Consider the following 23,767-nt stretch of genomic DNA (forward strand, 5'->3'; position numbering starts at 1 on the left):
TTCATAGATGACCAACATGTGACCTAATACTAACCAACTGAACCAGGGAAGACTAAAACTATATTATGTATGTGACTCATAATTCACACATGTAAAAATAATTTTGATTGGTCAATTTCTATTTAAGCATAAACAATACATTCGTGCACAGCTTCATCCAAAAATTAAAGAATATTTTGGTTAACATGTAATTATGTTTTAATGATGTAAAGCTTGTAACCATACTTTTTTTTCAAAAGAGGTAATTGTTCATATCATAATATTACTATTATCATGTAACTCTAAAAAATTTCAAAGTGCATATATTATACACCAAAGGAAAAAACACCCTTGAAATTAAATACTTTCTATATTAAAATCTCAGAATATAATAAACCCAAAAAATAAATCTTGTGCATTGAAGCTCAGGATAAAGTAAAAAACAAAATTAAAACAAAAACATAAATAAATAAAGTGCTCTATGCACTGAATCTCAGGATTAAACCTGCAATCTTGTTACAATAGAACATTCATATTAACTGCCTCCCACCACACCCAAATAACACACCATTCTGATATCCTTTTATGTTAAAGTAAAAATAGATTATTTTCATTTCAAAGCTCAAAAGGCAAGTCTCTTTTCCATGTAGCAGTACAAAGTACGAAACAAAATGGAAACATTTATATTGTTAACAATATCCACTGACAGCAAAAACACACAAGTTTATTAAAAATGTAGTTTTGCATTGAGAAATAATGTTGAGTTGAAACTTTAAGTGAAAACGTTATTTTAAATTCTCTATTATCACTTTTGAACTGACTGGCCAAACACTAATCAATTTTGGACAATTTATTTTAATCATCTTTTATTTTAAAGGGATATTTTGTGTTAATGGGTATTGATTATTTATTTTGTAAAATGAAATTTAAATAAAGATTTCAGGCATGGATTTAGGTTAGAGCCCTCTATTTTTGGGAAAGTAATAATTTTGTCATCATAAATAAAGATGATGAGTCTGGTTTATCACTTGTTGGTGGACCCACTGTCCCTCACCACAACTGGTGTATCAAAGGTCATGGTATGTGCTGTCCTAGGAAAGTTCATATAAAATCCCTGGCTGATAATGGGAAAATGTACAGTGTTTCCTCTGAAGACTATATCATGTCAGTATTACCAAATGTCGGATGACTAATTAACTGATGTGCTTTTATGGTGTTGCTAAACAAGACTAATTGTTTCCTTATCATTGCCACCAAAGCACATTGCATTAATGTATTATAAATGTGATGCTCATTCAAAAATAAAAGCTGAACTGATCTAAAAAAAAGGTCATGTTTTACCATTTCAGGTCAAATCTAATCTACTTTATAAAATATCATTTCACAACTCCCAAAAAGCCGAAATCCGATTTTTTAAGAAGATGAAAAATCACTCCCCTGATAAAATCCTAGATCCACACCTGGATTGACATTAGTGAGAATAAGCAATAAATTATTAATAATAAATTACTTAGTAGTTATAGTTAAATTGTGTTGTTGGGGGGGGTTTTGGGGGGAGAGGTGTTAATAAACTTACAAAAAAAACATAAACCTCAACAGAACACAGATTGAAAATATCTTAACATATTTCCTTCGATACACCAGCATAACTTATTTATGAACAAAATACAACAATATAAATTTACAGAGTTGGAATAACATCATTAACTTCAGTCTGAAGCAAATTGTGATGTCTGCGTCAATTAACTAAATGTTCAAAGGACAAGTGCACTTTTAAAGAACTGATCTGTGTAATATATATATATATATATATATATATATATATATATATACATACATACATACATACATACATACATACATACATACATACATACATACATACATATATATATATATATATACATACATATATATACGAAGCTATAAAATTACAGAAATTACAGATATTCATTTCCTCAGTATATTTATAGAAATAAAATATATAGCAACATTTTTCTATGTACACATTTCAAAAGCGTGATTTGTACAAAGCATGGTTATCACCAATATTACTGTTTTTCTATTCACACATTAACACACATTACTTCAATTATCAGATATTAAGAAGAAACTAGCAATTGCCTTGGTTATTTCGGTCTGTGGTACACAAGTCTGTATATATATATACTTCTTTTTTTTATGCGGTTCTTGACAAAAGAAATAGAAAGAAATTTCTTCTGTTCAAAAGTTACTAGTTCAGTAATCTAATTTGGTTACTGAATAACTTATGCAAAGCTTACTACACAGCACGGTAGAAACATGTTGATCTCATACACACCAGCATACTCAATATCTTTCTAATACAAGAGATGATCTGTGTTTGCTAAAATAAACAAACAAATATTCCATAATATTGCTTCGTCATCACTTATACTATGTCATTAACGTTAGGTTAAACACACACAAAAAACCACCAGTCTCGTTCATAAATATTAACACATACTATTATACAACAACACATACAGTCAAAATGTATTTCTGGCATATACAATCATTAAGAGAAATTTTCATGGTTTTAAATAACAACTTACTTAAGACATTGCATAAGAATCAAAATGACTTAAGTTCAACAATACAAAACAGTGTTAGGACATTGTATATGAATATGCTGTCCCAATCAACAAGTCTAGTTGACAAATCTGTCCACACCCACAAAACTTTACGACTTGTCGCTCGGAATCCAGATCATAAAGCCCTATTAACACTATTCAATTTGAATAACATTACAATCTAGATCATGGTACTTTGTGCCTATGCTCATAAAGCTTTTGGAGTCTCAACTCAAATCTTTAATGACATCACAAGCATTTAATATGTAAGCATTGCCACAACGTTAGTCTCAAAACCTTATTGGAGACTGGCGTCTAGATTTTAAAAAGTTTTATAAGCAGGAAGCCAGATCCTGGTTGATTTTACTGTCCAAAACTATCTACACTCTGGATTCAAGTTGTCATCGTATAATTAATTAGTCCAAATCTCATTAAATTATTTGCATATTCAATTAGCTTTTAATCTGTTACATTCTGTTAGGCTAGGGTAAAACATTTTCTGGTACAATTTTGTATAAATAACATCTGCTAAATTGCTGTCCATATTTTATAAATTAGTTTGTTCAGATAAAACTCTATAAACCAGCACATTTTTGTCAGTGAATAAGATACAGACATAATTAAATGTAATTTTCAACCATATCTAAACTAGAATTGCAGTCATAAAATACAACTAAGTAGGACGAAAGATTGCACCAAAATGTCACTAATTATATTACATGTAACTCCCCCTACTTGGTGCAGTCTCACTAACAAAATTATATTAATTAATAAATACAACTATTGGGCATAAATCAGAAATTTTTACAGTTATCATAAACACAGTCAGGGTTTGAAGCGTTACAATTGAAAGCACTGGCTCCAGTTCTTAGGTAGTGTAAAATATGTTTGGCTATTACATATAGAATACTAAACAAATTCATTTGAGAGACTGTTTATATTACAATGAGTGTTTTTTCAATCATACATCACAAGTGAAAGCAAATTATGTATGATTGAAAGCATACAAGTTGTAACACAAATGGTCTCTTTAATAGAATGAGTATAGTTTTCTAATTTTTGTTTACAATGCTCATCACTGAACAAAACTCTGACAATTACTACCAACATAACTCAACATGACATGAGAATGCACCATGGAAAATAATGTCGCTTACTGGAATGGTACCATGTGTTCGTTACCTGATTTGACTATTTATCTTTGAAACTTTGCATTTCTTTGCCACTCATTTCTCAATAACATATACACAAACAATACTTTAAAACGTACTGAAGGCTAAACAAAAGTGTTCAAACATGTATTATGTTAAATTATGACAACTAACTTTAACTATAAGAACAGACCTCTCTAAAGGCTTAATTTACATTGAGGATTATGGAAAATAAACCATGGGTATTATTTCCACTGTGATGAATTAAAACTGTCTTACTATCCAACTACACACACATTACTTCTTGCATCAATGATCCATTTTGCAGGGGTGGGAATTGGTGAATTGTAAAAAAGAGGAAATCTAGTGGGGTCTGGAGTGGTGAACTGTAAAAACAGAAAATCTAGAGGGGTCTGGAGTGGTGAACTGTAAAAACAGGAAATCTAGAGGGGTCTGGAGTGGTGAACTGTAAAAACAGGAAATCTAGAGGGGTCTGGAGTGGTGAACTGTAAAAAGAGGAAATCTAGAGGGGTCTGGAGTGGTGAACTGTAAAAACAGGAAATCTAGAGGGGTCCTAGGCCAAGGACGATTAAAATGCAAGGAAATGCAATGTTTCATGTCAGGAAAACCGCGGATCCAAGAAGAATTCCCACCCGATTTTGGTCATTCATTGTGTTTCTGATCGTCCTGGTGTTTGTAGTAGTTCAAGGTAAGTACCTCAAAAACTAGGGTCCATGATTTTAACCAATAAATATTTTACAAACTGCCAAAAAAATTCTTTGACAAACCCCAGTTCCAAAGATCAAATGATAGAAATAACAAGCTACCATATACCTCCGAAATAACATTTAACAAGCGATAAAAAAAAATTTAAGCAGATTTAGAAAACAAAAGCTATACTAATTATTTTACAAAATGTTGTAGTAACAAAATATCAGATCTAAAAAGCAATTTAGCTGCATATCATACTTTTATTAACCTCCTTTTCTCTCCTAATTAGTGTATATAGTGAGGCCTTTTAAACCATCAATATTCAAAAGTGTTGGCTCTTTCATAACGTTTAATTATTTGACAACCTGAAGCAGGTGCAGGCGTTTGAAGTGAATACACCAGATAAAAATTCAGCTTTTCATCCAAGAACCAAGACATCTGTGATATTTAATCAAAGAAACTGTTTCTGGTAGTGTGAAAACCCAAAATTCCAGAACAATCTGGAGCATTTTCACCTCCTGAACAACAATCTAGTCAGGTTACTGCCTTTATACAACAAATATTTGCAGACAATATGAGAGAAGAGTATGGTGGCCATTTGACACAAATGGCTGTTTCCGAAGGTTTGACTGCATGCATCAGCACAAACTTTCCACTTAATCAAAGGTCATTTAAAATAGTTCAAGTAGCTGTGGTTTGTTCAGTCTAGTCAGTAGTATTCAGAATTTCAGTATGTAGTCGATATCAGCTTGCCATTCTCTTAACTTATTAACCATTTTCTGGTCAATATCACATGGTATCGACCATCTTGTCATGGAACAATAACACAGGAAAGTCGAAAGAAACCTTTCAGTACTAAATATTAACAAATCAGCTCTAGACAGATTGTTCTAAAGCAATATAATATTGCCTTAAGACAATTTTATTCAACCACCGCTTTGACATTATGATTGAGAAATTTTGACTAGCCAATGAAAGATATGCTATTACATAGTAAATGGCAACATGACAATATACATTCATGTAGAAGTTGAGTACCACCTAAATTTAAAAAACAAACATTATATACAGAATTGTGATTCAGTGTAAAGCCACTGACCCTAATTATCAAACTGTAAAATAATCCTGACTATTACAGCTTTTTCACCCTTAACTTAGAAATTACTTACATTTTGTTTAATTTATCAAAGTTGGCAAATCCAAACTGTTTCTGGTCATCCTGATGATTAAGTCAGGATATTTTGTTTAATTTATCAACATTTTGTTTAATTTATCAAAGTTGACAAATCCAAACTGTTTTAGGTCATCCTGATGAAATTAATTTCATTAGAAGCAAAAATGGTACGCACCATGGAAACTAGGGTCAGCATCTTTAATCTGATTGGATAATATTCAGAGCTCATGTGAGCAGACGAAGTGAGCCAAAACTTCGCTTTGAACAACCTGATTTTGCCGTGCCAGTTACCGTAAGGCGAAATCTGTGTTGCCTTTTAAAAATAGTAACAACTTGTATTTTACACAATTACGGATGAATGGTGAATAACTTGAGCAACACCTATTCATAGATAATAATTAGGTGTTAAGTGTCTGAGAGCTCGAAGTGACACTGGCACCACAAAATCATGCGACAGGCTCACAGATAGGCAGTCTAGTTCAGACAACACCCTTGTCTGGCACTAAAAGTAGGCCTAAATGTGCTACTGACTGTTGAAGCGAATAACTTTAATTCTATTGTCAGGCGTGTGTGCTGGAAATTGTGCAAGGGTGGGGGTCTAGACTGTGAGAGCACATTTTATTTAGAGAGGTTGGGTCATGCTCTACCGGAAAATACACTGAAAAATTATATTTGTTTGGAGCAGTAGACATTAATGTAAATGCACGCCCAAGTCGCCAAAATGCCGGCCACTGTAAATTCTATACAAATGTTATTTCAAACAAAATGTGACAAGGTGCCGAAAATAAGTGATCTTCACACCATCACGGTTACTAGTACCCATTCAGTCCGACATTTCGACCATGTGTATCCACTAAGAAACTGAGACTGTGAATCTAAGCCTGACATTGATCTACTAGGAGTAGGAATTAAATGAAAAGAGAAAAAGAAATTGTGAGACAATGAATTCCAAACGGTTAAATTAGCAGTTTTTAGTTTCATTTTATTATTTCTGAAGTAGGCGACATGTGGAATTTTAGAAAACTCTAGAGCACACATCCATCAATTAGCAGTACAGACTGTAAAAATATTTTTTTTAAATTAGAGACTGTAAAAGTTGCACATGTATTCATTGACCACTCGTCTTAAGCAGTCGCATTTGACTACTCCTTTGTGTGGCCGCTTAAGACAGGTTTAACTGTATTGAGTTCTTTTTTTAGATTAAAAAGTCAAATCTCCCTCCTGTTAAAAACTTCGCCTTTTTAAAAGTTTAAGAGAGAAGTGACTTCACTCATTGATTTTGACCTCGCACGAGGCCTGAATATTATGTATGTACAGTGCATTCATTATCTGAAGTTCTATCATCACCTTCAGGTTCCACGTAATCTACATAACCCACAACTGTACACAGGCAACTGAAATATGGGTGGTGACAAACTTCTGTACAAATGTATATATAAAACTGCCAAAGTAATTATCAACATAACAAAGACTGTCGGCTTATTCAATAAATTAAAATAATGAGTGCACAAATTATTAATTTAATCACTGTTAAATGCATGTCTCTTATTTCGTCAAAACATGTGCCTTATAATCTTGCCAAACAATATTATACTGAAACATAATAAAAATAATAATAATAATAATATGTAATCCAATTTACCAGTACGTACCCTACAGTTAGTCTGTACACTGCTTCAAAAATATCTTTGTTACATAACAACATCATTATTTTGAATATAGTCACAATCACAACTTTTGTCATTTTGCATCCAGTTATTTCATAGGACAGGTCGTATCGTTATTCCTGGCCAAATCCCTCGGTCTCCTCTATGGCAAAGTTGAGCTTCTCAACAAGCTGTTCATAACTGCGGTAGGGAGGCAGGTCGATTCGATTGAAACATGTGTGGCTCCTAGGTAACCACGTCTCTTTTCCAACCTTCTCGATGCAGAACCTTTGAGGGCCGTTACTCCCTGGAAGTGAAAATATAATTCTTAACCATCTCCTGGAAACAGATTTTCAAAGCTATCTTAACGCTACGACATTGTACAACCTGTTGTAAGCCAGGGCTCACACTGGAACAAATCTTGGTTTAGCCAATTTTCAGATATGTACATGTATGTTGAGTATTTCCTTGAAAATTATTAAAATGTGGTTAATTTAAGGAATATTTTATTAGCCAAAAACTAAATTTTGTAGACACTTTGAATAAAAATTAGCAACTGGCTAATTTGGCCATGTACAGGGTGAGCTATGACATCATGACACTCACCACAGCCTACAACAGTTATACTGTTTTATGATATTGTAACACTAAGATAGATTCGAAAATATGGACCCTGGCTTTCAAAAAGGATGTTCCTTTTTATCATCCAGCTAACTTTGAACATAACTATTTTGCTAGTTTACCCATCGTACAAATCTAGAAGTAAATGAAACAAGGTTTGATGATCCTATATGAATTGATAAGGAAGATATGCCCTGGACTAGAAAGATTAACAGATGGATGGATGTACGTATGGACAATATTATATCATAATATGACCCGTCAAAGATGGACATATAAAGAGGCGGGATAATAATTTATAATATCTAGAAAAGAGACAATCACAGTAACATACCCATTAATTCAGCTAAGCCTCCAACTGGTAATCGACAGGTTCCTGTCACAAACTGAAGCAGTCGCGTTCTCTTCTCATTATCAATTTCACGTACAAACTGCAACAATCATTATCACCATTAAACATGGAATCAAACAAATTTTAAAGATATTGTAATTTCCAAGTTCAGTATCAAACATCAGAACACATTTTATCTTTAACAAGTTGATCCTGTTTTCCTTGTTAAATAAGCACCAGATGTTTCTCTAGATAGCAGTACATTGGTGGAAGCATGAGTTTCATTGGATTAAAACATTTTCTGGATCTCATTTAGTTCAATAACCAATATAGGTATCTATGACTTTTATATCCTATAAGGATCTCTCTCTATTCTGCAACAAATCAGGGTCTTATTGTTTTCCATAACATATATGGATCTTATTATGTTTCATAATAAATATGGATCTTATTCTGTTCTTTAACAAATTGTGGTCTTATTCTGTTCTATAACAAATTAGTCATATTCTGTTCTGTAAAATGTTTGAGTCTTATTCTGTTGTGTAACAAATTAGGGTCTTATTATGCTTCATAATAAATTTGGATATTGTTCCCTTCCATTACAAATTTGGGTCATGTTCCATTTCATTACAAATTAGGGTCTTAGAACTGTTTCAAACAAATTAGGGTCGTGTTCTGTTCTATAGGTTATTAGGGTATAATTCTATTCAGAAACCACTTTAGAGTCGTATTCTATTCCATAACAAATTATGGTCTCATATTATGTTCCACAACAAATTGTTAAAAAAAACACCCAATTTTATCATATACTCTACAGTGCAATCAGATGTTGGCCTCACCTTCCAGAACCAGACTATCTGTTTACTGTTTCGCTGGTAGTGACGATAAATTGTGTTTTTCTCCCAGTCATCAATATCTATCTCTTGCATACCACACAGCATCAACTGTAACAAAACAAAACCGTGTTTAACATTTAGGACTGTGAAGCAGAAGTTTGCTTTGTTTAATGACATCACTAGAGCACATTGATTAATTAATCATCGGCTATTGGATGTCAAACATTTGGTATTTCTGACTTGTAGTCATCAGAGGAAACCCACTACATGTTTCTTAATGCAGCAAGGGATCTTTTATATGTGTTTTCCGAAAGACAGGAAACTAACTGAGCTAAATGCTGCCCCTGTGACGTAGAAGAATACCAATAAATATTTTAAATAAATACAAATATAAAATTAGATTTGTTCAGACTGAAAAATATGCAATATTTGATACTGTGGGGTTATGTTATGGGTATTATAAAGCATATTCTTTCAGTAACAATAACCAGGCACTTATAAGACATTTCAGAGTACCACTGAGCCTGAAATGCACAAAGGTGAGAGGTTAGGTTAATGCATGGAAATAAATAAATATTGAAATCATTTTTTAAATTCCATAAAAGTAACTAATAACTAGAAATACAAACAATGTTGAATGGAAAGAAAGAAAGAAAGAAATGTTTTATTTAACGACGCACTCAACACATTTTATTTACGGTTATATGGCGTCAGACATATGGTTAAGAACCACACAGATTTTGAGAGGAAACCCGCTGTCGCCATTACATGGGCTACTCTTCCGATTCGCAGCAAGGGATCTTTTATTTGCGCTTCCCACAGGCAGGATAGCACAAACCATGGCCTTTGTTGAACCAGTTATGGATCACTGGTCGGTGCAAGTGGTTTACACCTACCCATTGAGCCTTGCGGAGCACTCACTCAGGGTTTGGAGTCGGTATCTGGATTAAAAATCCCATGCCTCAACTGGGATCCGAACCCAGTACCTACCAGTCTGTAGACCGATGGCCTGCCACGACGCCACCGAGGCTGGTTGTTGAATGGAAGACCTATCTTTAACACCAAGTTTAGACTTCAATACTGTTAAAAGTACATATTCTGCTTTCACACACTGTTCAGTACAACAAATGGGAAGAATCTACGTACCTCCAATTCCCTTTCATCAAAATACTGTAACCACTGAAGGGGCACAACCTCGTTAAAACCTTCCAGGAAAGCTTTTGTCTGCTCCTCAACCCCTCGGTTGAATCGCCAATTAGTCATCAAACTGTGAATGCAAAGTGTCATGTTTAGTTATCATGCAGAATCCAAACTAAAACATAACACGTAGGACAATAGTAACGCACATGATGAACAAAATATTCATAATAAGGTTGGATGAAAATTGATTGGGTTGATTTTTTGCATTTAATAGAGTTGATATAAAAATATATATATTAAAAAGAACACCAAAAAAACAGGCTACATGTGGAATAAAAATAATAACTAACTTTTAAGTAGTAAAAATATATCAGGAAAATAGATTTTGAATAACTTTACCTTACTGCTAGTGATATAGAATTTGTTTGCAAAAGACATCAAGTGTTATAAATAGAAGGGTTGTTATTACAAATGTATACTACTCAAAAGAATTTAAGGGTCAGACGATATTTTCGACATTATTTTCTGAATGTCAATTATATTAGCTAGACCATAATGTCACGCATGGTATTGTTCCATTTTGACGAAAGTAGGTCTAAGCAACCCATAAATGAATTAAAATCCACTGTCATTGACACTGTCGACTAGTTCTAGTGGCGAAAACATGCTTACATTTGCACGTAAATTAGGGCGAAAGCGAAAGGTCTGCTAAGTGCCCATAACTTGCTTTTTCACAAAGCGCTTCATTTGCACGCGTATTCCATGTTCCCAATGCTGAATTTCCGTATAATTGGAACTTGCGTTCGTGTACGGTGCACACTCCAAATTCGACAATGGTACGACTTCAACTGACTATCGAAGATCGAGGAAGGGCTATTGCTTGGTTTCAGGATGGCAATATGCAAAGAAATGTTGCTCTGAGACTTGGTGTCAGTCAGAGAGTCGTTGGCCGACTGTGGCAACGGTACCAAGCAACGAATTCTGTTCTAAATCGTCCACGTTCGGGAAGACCCCGAAGCACTACAAATAGAGAGGACCGCTACATCACCAATATGGCTCTACGTCAACGCACAACCACTGCACGCCGATTACGTGACAATCTGCGGACTGCAACTGGAACTCAAGTGTCTGATCAAACCATACGCAATCGTCTGAGAGCCAATAATCTACGCTGCCGTCGCCAGGCTGTTCGACCACCACTCCTACCACGTCACAGAACGGCCAGACGTCACTGGTGCACGCTTCATCTGCCGTGGCAACGTGTTCAGTGGGGTCAAGTGATGTTCACTGATGAGTCCAGGTTTAGTCTCCAGTTCAACGACGGTCGGGTTCATGTCTACAGACGTCCTGGGGAGCGCTTCACTGACGTTAACGTTAGACAACGTCACCGGTTCGGTGGTGGCAGCGTCATGGTGTGGGGCGGCATCTCTATCCACCACAGGACCCACCTCTATGTGGTGGATGGCGGTCTGAATGGAATCCGCTATCTGAATGAGATTATCCGGCCGTTGGTTCTTCCAGGCCTTCAGCAGATTGGCGGCGGGGCAGTTCTGCAGGATGACAATGCCAGACCCCACCACGCCAGGGTGGTAACGGACTTTCTCAGACAACAAGGTATCGCCAGGATGGATTGGCCAGCATATTCGCCTGACTTGGCCCCAATAGAGTAGGCCTGGGACGAATTAGGCAGGAGAGTTCGGGATAACCATGCCCCTCCGGCCAACCTTCATGATCTGGGTCAACTTCTTATGGTAGAGTGGCAGGCCATTCCCCAAGAGTTCTTCAGACGTCTGATCAACAGCATGAGGCAACGATGTGTCGAGTGTATTCGCGTCACGGGTGGATTCACACACTATTAAACGAATGTTCTAATGTGTAAAATCCATGTTTGACAACCTTCAACTTTGATAGCATGTCATGTGACTTTCTTGTATACAGTGACGTTTATTTGTGGGTTTTTTGTAAATATGGAACAATAAAAAAAAAAATTTGGTTATAAATTTTTGACCCTTAAATTCTTTTGAGTAGTATATCTGAAAATTGCTTATTATTTATTGTAAATGTTATTTAAACTTATTACATATATCACATATATTTGAAAATCCCTATTATTGTAAATGTTATTTAAACATAAGACATCACACATATTTGAAAACTGCCTATTACTGTAAATTCACATAAGTTTGCAGATGATTTTTTTTCATAACCAAAATAATAGACAATACTTATAATTAAATTTGAAGCATACTTACTAATAATAACACTAAAAGTTCCTAAACAATAACACTTAGTTAGACAAAGTACCAATATAAAGTTATGTCATCAGATATGACTTCCCCAACATTATTTTTATGTTCATCGAGAAATGAACAAACTAGCGTTGCTACGGCTGGACCAGTGGGATGATATTATATTGTAATGAATGTAACGGAAATTTAATTATATTGTAATAAACTATAAGAAATTTAATAATTTAAAAGAAATGACACCATACCTGATGTATTCTTCCTTGTTCTCCTCCACCACCCTGACATCAGCACCACCTGGTTTCAGTTCATGCTGCTCCAGTTTACCTAGCACCTCGAAGTCGGCACAGAAGAACAACTCCAACCCACAGTCATCTATGTCGTTCTCTCTACAAGACCAAATATGTACTGTAATAACTTTTTCAAATGTTTTTGAAATATGGTCATAACATTAAAATAACTACTGTTACAACCCCTGTAATTGCCCATGGCAATTGGCAATGCTGTGGAGTTTTTAATCCTCCATGGCACTTATTTTTCTGTGAACTATATTCAATATGTTTTTCCACAGCATGTTTTCTGCTGTAGACGTTTTCTTAACTACATTTTATGAGTCAGTTTAAAGCAAACACAATGTTTGCTTTAAACCGACTCATAAAATGAGCTGATTCAGATTCCTTTAAGCCATAATTCATTCTTGTTTTATTATAAGAACTTTTCCTATACAATTATTTTGAAAAGAGAAATATCTTGACCAAACTGCATTGCTTAATTTAAATCCAAATACAGCCAGTTTAATACTATTTCTTCACATTTCTCTCACAAAATGACTGGAAGAAGAAATATTCCACTAATACATGTCAGCTTATCAAACCTTTAAAAAAACAGTCAAATATTTCATTTGTTACCTCCCCTTGTCTACCTACTAAATAGTAAATGTGTTTGTTTTTAACAGTAAAAGATGCAACTATAAACCAAGTTTCACAGACCTAGGACTTACAGTTTGTGAAAATATTATCTAAACATGAAATTCTAACGTTAAACTTTATTGCAAAAGTTGATGCTGTTGCCACCATTGGAAAACTAATACCTATATCTCGCCTTTTTACTACATAAATGTGAGACAAAAATATAACAGACACTTGGTCTAGATAATGAAAAAACAAACCCCCTGCTGACACACTATTATTAATGAGCAGCAAGGGCTTTGATATTCGCACATACCACAGTACAATACATATCATGACTGTTTATATATATCAGTTGTGGTGCACTGGCTGGAATTATGCTGATGCAGCCACATAACAGAAATAGAAATAGTTAACAGTCTTACTTGACCCAAAGAAGAGAAGTATAGAATTCAGGATCTATTGACTCTAGATCTTTTATCGTTAGCTTCTTGTTAAGCATTCGCTTGTAGAAGGGTAAGGTGAAGCCACTGTCTATGAACTTCCCATGGTACAAAGCCTGAAAAAATAAGAAGAGAGAACTACTAAAGCAATACATGTCCCCTACTGTACCTAACAATGTTTTATATCTCCAAAGTTCAAGGGCCATGACCAGACTTTTGTTTTTGACAGGAGTGAGCGCTATCCCGCCCGTGAACCCCTGTTAACTCAATCTGATGGGCGCAAAATAACGCACCTCTAAATTGAACAAATCACACTTGTATTTTATTTTTTTATTTTTTTAACTCTGCCATTTTAATTGTTTATTGAATCCAATACACAATGCCACAAACCTTTCCATTCTGTTCACAATGAACTTCCTAGAATATTTTTTACAAATTGAAACACGATTGGTTGGTTATCTTTACACTGGAGTTAGGAGTTCACTTATTATTAAGATTTCGTCGGTTTTGTTGTGTTTAATTTCATACAATGCAGGTAACATCGCAAAATATATTTTACACTGTCGTCATTTTGATGACATACAGAAAACATAATATGGTAGGTGTGTTGTCCAATAATGCTATGTGTATAATGTTTATACATATTGATATCACATTAAACACATACACCAACAAAAAACAAATTTAGTAAAGCAGGTTTTGTTTTTGTTAATAGCATAGCGAGGTACTCCAGACATTTCTACTTTCTGTTTCACGATACTGCCATGTGATTTAAAGCCAAGGACACTGACCTTGGTAGAGTCAGATTTCTAGTACATGTAATTGGTTGACAGGTACCTGAAACAAACCTACACCAATTTAATTTCAACTGAGTAATTCGAATTTACTGAGTGTAAAGCATGTATATTTTAAAATTAAATTTACATTAGGTTGGTTTTGTTGTTGGGTTGGGTTTTTGGGTTTTTTTTTATGGGTTGCTATGATTCGAGTTAGTAGTATAATAAATGATGTGTTAACTACAGAACACCGATAATCAAGTTAATCTTGTTTGTAAAAATATATATTTATAAAAATTGTAGTAAGATATATTTGGGTAGAAAACAAAAGATGTTGACATTTTCTCTGTTATGACATTATTTTATTTTTTTAAATAGAGAATTTGCAGGTACATAACATGTATATTATGGTATCATGATAAATGTGATAACCCTGTTTTTATGCCATGCCATGCCACTTTTACATTAAGTTCACAGGCTTGTGTCCATGGAGAAATCATATCATTCTGCGATGAAAACTAAAATTATTGTACTTGTTTAAATAAAACAGAATAAGCACAAACAAATCAGTTTTAATTCCTTATTCATAAATAGTCAACAGATTATCATGATTCAGAATTTTAATGTAACATGATATGCATATAATACATACGAAATCGAGAAATGTGTTCATGGTGTTTCTTTTTCTTGTGTAAGACTGCCATGACCCATTCCTTCCATCTTTGAGAACAACCATCATATTAGTTAAATTAGGATATTTATTTTGAAAACACAAAACACTGACCCTTAAGATATTTAATTTAGAAATTATTACTCCTCAAACTTAATCATGTTCATGGGTGCAATTCCTCTCGGTCTCTTGCTTCTAATTCTGATTATTTTGAGGAGTGCGATTTTAACCTCCTTTGCAGTTTGAGGAGTGTGATTTCCACCCCCCTCGTAAGCATGACTGCATCAAAAATGGTTAAATTGCCATGAAAGTCAAACTTGATCTGTAACCGTACATGATAAAGCTATAAAAAAAAATCTAACTCAATATCGCAAGGCGTTCTGAAAAAAAGTCTGTAAAGCTAAATTTTATATCTCCCCATGTTCAAGGGCCATAACTCAGTCAAAAATAGTTAAAATCACCATGAAAGTCAAACTTAATTTGTAACAGTTAATCATAAAGCTATACACAAAATTTCAGCTCAATATCTCAAGGTATTCTCAAAACAAGAGTACTGGTGAAGTACATGCAGTGTTCTCGCTGCTCCATTTAAGTGGGGCGGCCCGCCCTGCTATTGCATTTTGCCGCCCTCCTTTCACGTTCTCCGTCCTCCTTTATTTTCTGCGCCCTTCTTTATTTTCCAGCATCTATCTCCGCTATTTCCAAATGCACATTTTTCCACACATAAAACCCCCCACAACGATCAATCTGCACACTGGACATCAAAGGAAACAATCCATGTTGTGTACAAAAAAGCAATTGGCAAAACATTTACGACAGTTACCGTAATGTAATTTGACAGTATTTTTAACAGCCTCTATTTTGTCCCATAACTGTATCCATTTGTATGTTTAATACACACAATAAAAGTTTTATTTTATTTGAGCAATGAAAACATTTTAATTTGTTATGGATTCGGCAATCTCAGACTGAACCCCCCCTTCCCTTATTTGGCGCCAAATTTGTCATGTGATCAGAACGGACACTCTATCTTTTGTTTCCACTAACTGTCGTCTGATATTTTGTCCTCAGTTACAGATATAATTGATTGTAACTGACGATTTTTACTTTCTGTCATTCTGTTTATTCAGCAGTTCTTACAACATATTGTAAACTTTTCATTTTGGGGGGATATCACCACTTATAAAATCAACGGAAGTGGTTGTGTTTAGCATTAAAATCATTCATCTTGGGTGCCAAATAATATATACACCGCCACTACAAAAACTACTTTTTATCAGTTGGCGATAATATTTTATCACAGCGATCGATTCATTCGATGAAGATAGGAGTAACAAAAAATGTTTTCAACATTAGGGGATCACACAAACGTCTTTTTTGTTTATATCTTGAAATCTTTATTAAAATAATAATATTGAAACTGATCGGTTCAGCAAAACCGGAACTGCCAGTGAACATCAGACCGATAACATCTTCGGTTCAATTAAAAGACGAGTCTGCTTGTATTTCGTATAAACATTTTGTAATCAAAATAAGGAGTATGTCTTTCCACAAAGTCTATCAACACACAACAACATGGTAACCACCAACCTCCCCCCCCCCCCCCCCCATTTTTTTTTTTTTTGGCTTCTCTTTTTTTTGAAGGGTGTGATGCTGTGTGGCCGCCCTCCTTTAAAGCTGCACACCCTAGTTCCATCCAGCGAAAATAAATTATAATTTGGTTAATCTACAAACCTGTAACACACTTAGATTACGTTTTTATCAAATGGAGTGAAAAAGCAGGTTTTATATCGATAAATACCATGGGAATCCCCATGTCCCAATTGCTTGAAATAATTTTGAAAGTTAGTATTCTGATGTCACCGGTAGAAGCACAACAATGCCTACGTCACGACAAATTTCACAGACTTGGGGTGCGTTCGTTTCACCTCTCCTGGACATGTTCCAACTGTTCTGTCCTGGTTGTATCCCCTCTCCAGATATCGTAAGACTTAGCAAAATTATTGGTTTTAAGGGTTTGTAACGTTTTTTATTGAGACACTTACTTGTCTAAACTTTATTGTTACTGAAAATGTTCACGAACTGTGAAGAAAAATCTCACAAATGAACAACAACAAATCGGATGTTGATTGCGCGAACCGTGCACGAGAAAACAAACCGAACCAAAATGATAACGGTCACGTGATATACCAACGTCTGTGACATTGAAAATAGATTGGACCTCGCTTGCTTAACGGTTTTTTCTCGACAACACGTTTTGTGAAAAAATGCAAAAAATGCATTTCGTGGTTTTACAAACATCAGGATTACCAAAAAGCACTTCAGATGAATGGAAATGTGTATTCTAAATAATAAAATGTAAGTAAAGTGCAATTTTATTTGTGAAAAATGGGGTTTAATAGCGAAAAACAACGCCGTAATGGTTAACAAATAAACGTAACTAGGGTGTGTCCATTTAATTTTCACCCAGCGAGAACACTGTCATGATACACTTATCAAAAGTTTGATGGAAAATCATAGATATTAATGAATGTGCTACGGGTATGAATCAATTCTAATTATGTGAAATTTTTGCAATGGGACGCATGAAGTTTATTTTGGACCAACTACTGATGATACTGTATCCATTGGAGGAGGTCTGATTAATGATGTTATTGTTCTTTATTAGAAAGGGAAATTTTGTTTAGCATGGATACTCTGGTAACACATTTATATTGGCAGAGAAACAGTTTATGTATTAAATGTTAACAATACAGATGCGACACATCACCATCCCAAGTTGTTCCTACATGTGAGGTTTGATGGTCCTTTATGCATCTGTATGCAAGATATGGTCGGGACAAGGATTTACTGTTATATGCAGTAGACCGTGAAAAGTAGGCCACAGTGACCTAGTTATAGTAAGAGACACACCACCATTCCAAGTTGTTCCCACATGTGAGGTTTGATGGTCCTGTATGCAAGATATGGTCGGGACAAGGATTTACTGTTATGTGCAGTAGACCGTGAAAAGTAGGTCACAGTGACCTAGTAATGGTATGTGACACACCGCCATCTCAAGTTGTTCCTACTTGTGAGGTTTGATGGTCCTTTATGCATCTGTATGCAAAATATGATCGGGACAAGGATTTACTGTTATATGCAGTAGACCCTGAAAAGTAAGCCACAGTGACCTAGTTATAGTAAGAGACACACCACCATCCCAAGTTGTTCCTACATGTGAGGTTTGATGGTCCTGTATGCAAGATATGGTCCGGACAAGGATTTACTATTATGTGCAGTAGACCGTGAAACCTAATGCTACTGAAACTGGTTCTTCCTACAAAAAAGCAGGACAGGACAGTACATATCAGAGCTCTACATTAACTCTCAACATCAACATGTTGTGTAGAACAAGTGCCTCTCCATTTTTACTTGTCGAACATAACTTAAGAAACCTCCATACACCATAGCAATAATCCTGCTGATAAAATGGAACTGGAACATGATGATAAGAATAAGATAAACTTACCATGGCAATAACCCTGCCAATGAACCTGAAATAGAGTAGGTGGTCCGGGTTCACGCTGGATGCAGGGTTAATCTGCAGACTGTAGTTACTATTGCTGGCATACTCAAACAGACAATACATGGGGTTCAACACATCATGGGACAGGTTGAAAAACCATTCCCTGTAAAGCAAAATACAAGTGAGTTTTAGTTACTATTGCTGGCATACTCAAACATATAGTTCAACACATCATGGGACAGGTTGAAAAACCATTCCCTGTAAAGCAAAATATAAGTGAGTTTTAGTTACTATTGCTGGCATACTCAAACATATAGTTCAACACATGGGACAGGTTGAAAAACCTTTCCCTGTAAAGAAAAATACAAGTGAGTTGTAGTTACTATTGCTGGCATACTCAAACATATAGTTCAACACATCATGGGACAGGTTGAAAAACCTTTCCCTGTAAAGAAAAATACAAGCGAGTTGTAGTTACTATTGCTGGCATACTCAAACATATAGTTCAACACATCATGGGACAGGTTGAAAAACCTTTCCCTGTAAAGAAAAATACAAGCGAGTTGTAGTTACTATTGCTGGCATACTCAAACAGACAATACATATACAGTGTACCTTCGATTTATTGCCCCCCGATTTAACGCCAACCTCGCATACCAACAACTTTCTTTAAAGTACCGTTTTCATTCATGTTTATTTCCTTCGATATAACGCCACCCTCAGTATCTGCCATCCGCCAACGACATTTTTGAACCGAACTCCATTTAGCCATTATAATTCCCTCGATTTTGCCGCCAATGGCCTGGTCACAAAGTTGATTATAGTGACATAATTACTGGCGATCTGTTGATTGGGGAAATCCTAACACCGTTGTACACTGGCAGTACACACTGAATCTGTTTTTTTTTATTGTGTAGCAATTAACGGATGTAAGTGCTAGAATTGTTTAGGCAGGCGCGGTGTTTGTGTCCAATCAACACTCGGTATAGAAAGAACAGCCGCTATAGTGACCACGTGACAGAGGGGTGCATTAGATTCATTATTTCAATCGCAGATTGTTACGTCGGGTCTTTGAAGTGCTGGCAGCAACGACTCAAGTTTAATTAATAAACAAACTTTAGGTAAGTTTTATTATGCTCAAGCATATTTCGACCATGGCCTCATTTTAAGTTGCTATTTAGCTTTGGCATAAATACAACGACACCGGTAACGCATTTTATTACAGCAGAATGGATTTAAAGCGAAAACGTATCGTTTTAGACGCGGTTAAAAAAAGAGAAATTGTTCAGTACTCGAAGATAAATTCAACTAAAAGTCAACAAGATATAGCCAATCACTTTTCAGCGTTGTGGGCCTATCCTGTAAAACGAAGGACAGTTGGCGATATTCTACTTCAAAAGGAAAAGTGGGAAGATGAAAATGTCGAACCGGCCCAAAAAAAAATGAAATTGGCAAAACACACCTATTTGGAAGAAGCATTATTCTTATGGTTCAGCAATGCCCGTGCTCAAAATGTCCTTATTATAGATGAAATTCTGAGAGTTAAAGCCAGGTCCTCTGGTGATGAACTAAACATTTCCGACTTCGTGTATTCTAATGGGTGGCTGCAGAGGTTCAAGTCGAGACACAGCATCGCACAGCATGTTATTTCAGGTGAAAGTGCCGGGGTTGACAAACAGCTGATTGCTAATGGGCGAACCGAGGCCAGTGACATTATCAGGAATTACGCCTTAAAAGATGTGTACAACACCGATGAAACGGGTCTGTTTTGTCGCATGTTACCTGATCGATCCCTCTCAACGACGACCGACAACAAGGAGACCAAAAAATCCAAGGACAGGATAACGATTGTTTTATGTGCCTATGCTGATGGCTCTGATAAGCTAAAACCACTAGTGATAGGAAAATCAGCGAAACCTAGATGTTTTTAAAACTTTAACGTGAATTTGTACATGGATTACGAGGCAAATAAAAAAGCATGGATGAACGGAGAACTGTTTGCACGTTATTTAACAAACATGAACACCATGATGAAACGACAGAAAAGAAAAATCTTGCTCCTCATGGACAATGCACCAAGCCATATCATCCCAAAGAAACTGTCAAACATTAAAATTCACTTTCTGCACCAACCATGACGAGCCATCTTCAACCACTCGATGCCGGCATTATTCAAGCTTTCAAGGGACAGGACAGGTGAATGCAACTTCAACGACTGGTACAGTGTATTGATGACAACAAGACTGGTAAAGATCTGCAGCTACCACTGAGTGACGGCATTCGTTTTGTGAAATATGCTTGGGATATCGTCAGTGCCACCACCATCAAAAATTGTTGGATTCACACAGGGGTCGTTCCTCGGGACCCTCATACCGACTTGCACCAAGCACCAGCCAATGAAACGACAGCGTTGCGAGATCTGGTTGGTGACGTCACGGGCCGGCTTTCAATCGACGAACAGCTGAGAATGGATGTCGACGAGTTTGTCAACATTGACAACGAAGCAGAGACATTTGCTAATATCAGTGACGAGCAGATTCTTGAAAGTGTTAAACAGATTCACGACAAACCGACTGATGACCAGGAAGAAGAGTCCGACGCTGAACCAGAGCCCATTCCGTCGGCGGTTAGTGCCAGGGATGCCATGAACACGGTGATACGTTTTTGTAGAAAGGAATCAACATTCTGTTGATTTAGATATTAACATTTTGACAGCCTTCCAAACACGACTGAATGAGATAATTCTATCAGGTGCTCAGCAAAAAAACATTCTGAACTTTTTTAAAAAAGATTAAAGAACAAAAATAAATGGATTTCACAGATCGATTGAAACGCACGTGTTTATAGACAAATAAAATAATGATGCTGTTACCTGGTTGTTGTTACTTTTTTTTCTGTTATTTACATTTAAAACATATGTCATATTCTTGACATTCAGCAACTTAAAACAAATTTAAGTTTGGTAGTAAACCCAAGGCACCCTCACTATACGGTATACGCCAACTCGATATAACGCCAAAATTATTTTGGAACATTGGTTGGCATTAAATCGAGGTTATACTGTAGTTCAACACATGGGACAGGTTGAAAAACCTTTCCCTGTAAAGTGAGTTGTAGTTACTATTACTGGCATATTCAAACAGATAATACATATGCGATTGGTTGAAAAAAACATTCTCTGTAAAGCAAATATATATTATCAGTTTTGAAACTAGTTTAACTTCAAAAGAATTTTACTGGCTTACAATTCAAATTAGTGTGTCAATATTTTAAGCAAAATAGGAGATGGAATCTTTCTTTTAGGGATAAAGTACACAAAAAATTAAGAAAATGAAAGGAATGTTTGTTAAATAGTACTTCAGTCATGAAACAGTGGCTGGAATGGGGAAACTGACATGGATCAATCTTACAAATAACAAGTTACAAATATTAATACTGATTTTTACAACAAGATGATGGCTGATATATATAATGTATTTTTGTTATTAGTGACATATTCAGATCGTGTTTATCCATCTCATATAATCATAAACATACCTTGCCAAACCACCATAATCGAGACCCTCCTCTCCCTTAAAAATAATATACAATCGTCTTCTCAAGTCAAAAGGCTGCAATCTCATTATCTGAAGAAAAATAAAAATACATTTTCAGACACCTGTCAACAAAAAGAGGTAATTCACAATTAAAGTCAGAGTATGGTTTTAACACTAAAAAAAATGTTAATAAAATAGTCCTTCCAAAATTTATGAAGAGCACTTTTAATAGGTGTGGAGGGGGACAAAAACAGAATGCTTTACAAGTACAAACCATTATATACCTATTAAAATGTCAGTTTGCATCTGAAAATGTACTTTTGGCAATATATGTAAGCTAATGTGTTATCCATGTGTATGTGTATGTATATAGCAAAATAATTTAAGAAGTATAAAACTGGGGAAGCTATTCAGAGAGATTAAGAACTCACTGCTGCACTTGGATTTAGAATTCAAACTGTACAGGTGTTTTTAATAACACTGTTTGTTTATATTGCAACATAAACCTACAGATAATTTAATCCTGTACAAACATTGTAAAATTTGCCGGATCTTTATAAAAGGTGACATAATAATCTAAATACAAACAAAAGCAAAAGACCAGTTACTATGTACAGGTATATCACAAACTGGCACGCTTTAAGATAACTTTTGATAAGCGAAAATGAAACTAAGAATAATACGTAAAGTTTGGTATTTTGGACAGCTAAATCATCTAAAGATAACACTAACACAATACAGCATATATTTAAATAATACATAAGGCAAAGTTATAAAAATAGACAGCACACTACCCATATCTAAAATAGCTTTTGTTAAGATTTAGCCATTAAACATGGAAAAAGTAAAACTTTTGAGTTAAAAATAGTAACACAAGCCACTTTCCTATGAAAACACCTTCCTATAAAAATATAAATGCTATACATAACTGCTAAATGCACATAATAAGAAGCAGTACCTGTGCAAACGAATCTTCAAACATATTTTCTCTAGACACTGTGATCTTGACGTGTCCAGGTAGAGAGTTTGAATGACTCAGGTAACGGAACTGTCCCAACTTCCAGCGAAAACTCCTTTCATATTGAATTGGAACACCATATGCACCTTTGGGTCTGGGTGAAAAGAAAGGAAAATAAAATTTAAAAATAAAATTAAGACTTAAAACTATAAATGAACAGGTTTTGTTATCATAATACCCAAGTTTTGGCTGCATTCAAGTATGCTCAGAACGTTTGAAGTTAGACACCCTCTACAGATTTTTCTGAATAAAATATATACTAGTATAAGTGGAATTATTTGATACACAAAACTGCAAAAATGTAATAAAAATTCTTATAATAGTAGTATATTTTGAAAAGAAATATGAAGAAGGCCTAGTAAGTTGAAAAACTTGTACCTAACCAATTTATGTTTCAAAAGCAATAAAATATGTTTCAATCAATCAAAAGAAATCAAAGGATTTAGACCTTTTTTTTCTCATAATTAATTCACTTTTTTCTT

The 23,767-nt window shown here is 35.1% G+C and overlaps 1 protein-coding gene across 1 annotated transcript in view; it reads right to left on the reverse strand.

Moving 5' to 3' along the window:
- Positions 1–5,307: 5,307 nt before the first annotated feature.
- Positions 5,308–23,767, reverse strand: part of LOC121388340 (NEDD4-like E3 ubiquitin-protein ligase WWP1) — a 60,008-nt gene continuing 41,548 nt past the window's right edge. Inside the window, exons 12-20 of the mRNA XM_041519638.1 lie at positions 23,226–23,379; positions 22,269–22,357; positions 18,735–18,894; positions 13,760–13,893; positions 12,675–12,815; positions 10,187–10,307; positions 9,044–9,148; positions 8,208–8,304; positions 5,308–7,559 (exon numbers count right to left, since the gene is read on the reverse strand). Coding sequence (XP_041375572.1) covers positions 7,387–7,559; positions 8,208–8,304; positions 9,044–9,148; positions 10,187–10,307; positions 12,675–12,815; positions 13,760–13,893; positions 18,735–18,894; positions 22,269–22,357; positions 23,226–23,379 — 1,174 coding nt within the window. The 3' untranslated portion in view covers positions 5,308–7,386. The remainder of the gene's footprint in view (positions 7,560–8,207; positions 8,305–9,043; positions 9,149–10,186; positions 10,308–12,674; positions 12,816–13,759; positions 13,894–18,734; positions 18,895–22,268; positions 22,358–23,225; positions 23,380–23,767) is intronic.

Source organism: Gigantopelta aegis, chromosome 14 (assembly GCF_016097555.1).
Source record: "Gigantopelta aegis isolate Gae_Host chromosome 14, Gae_host_genome, whole genome shotgun sequence".
NCBI classification, from domain to species: Eukaryota; Metazoa; Mollusca; class Gastropoda; order Neomphalida; family Peltospiridae; genus Gigantopelta; species Gigantopelta aegis.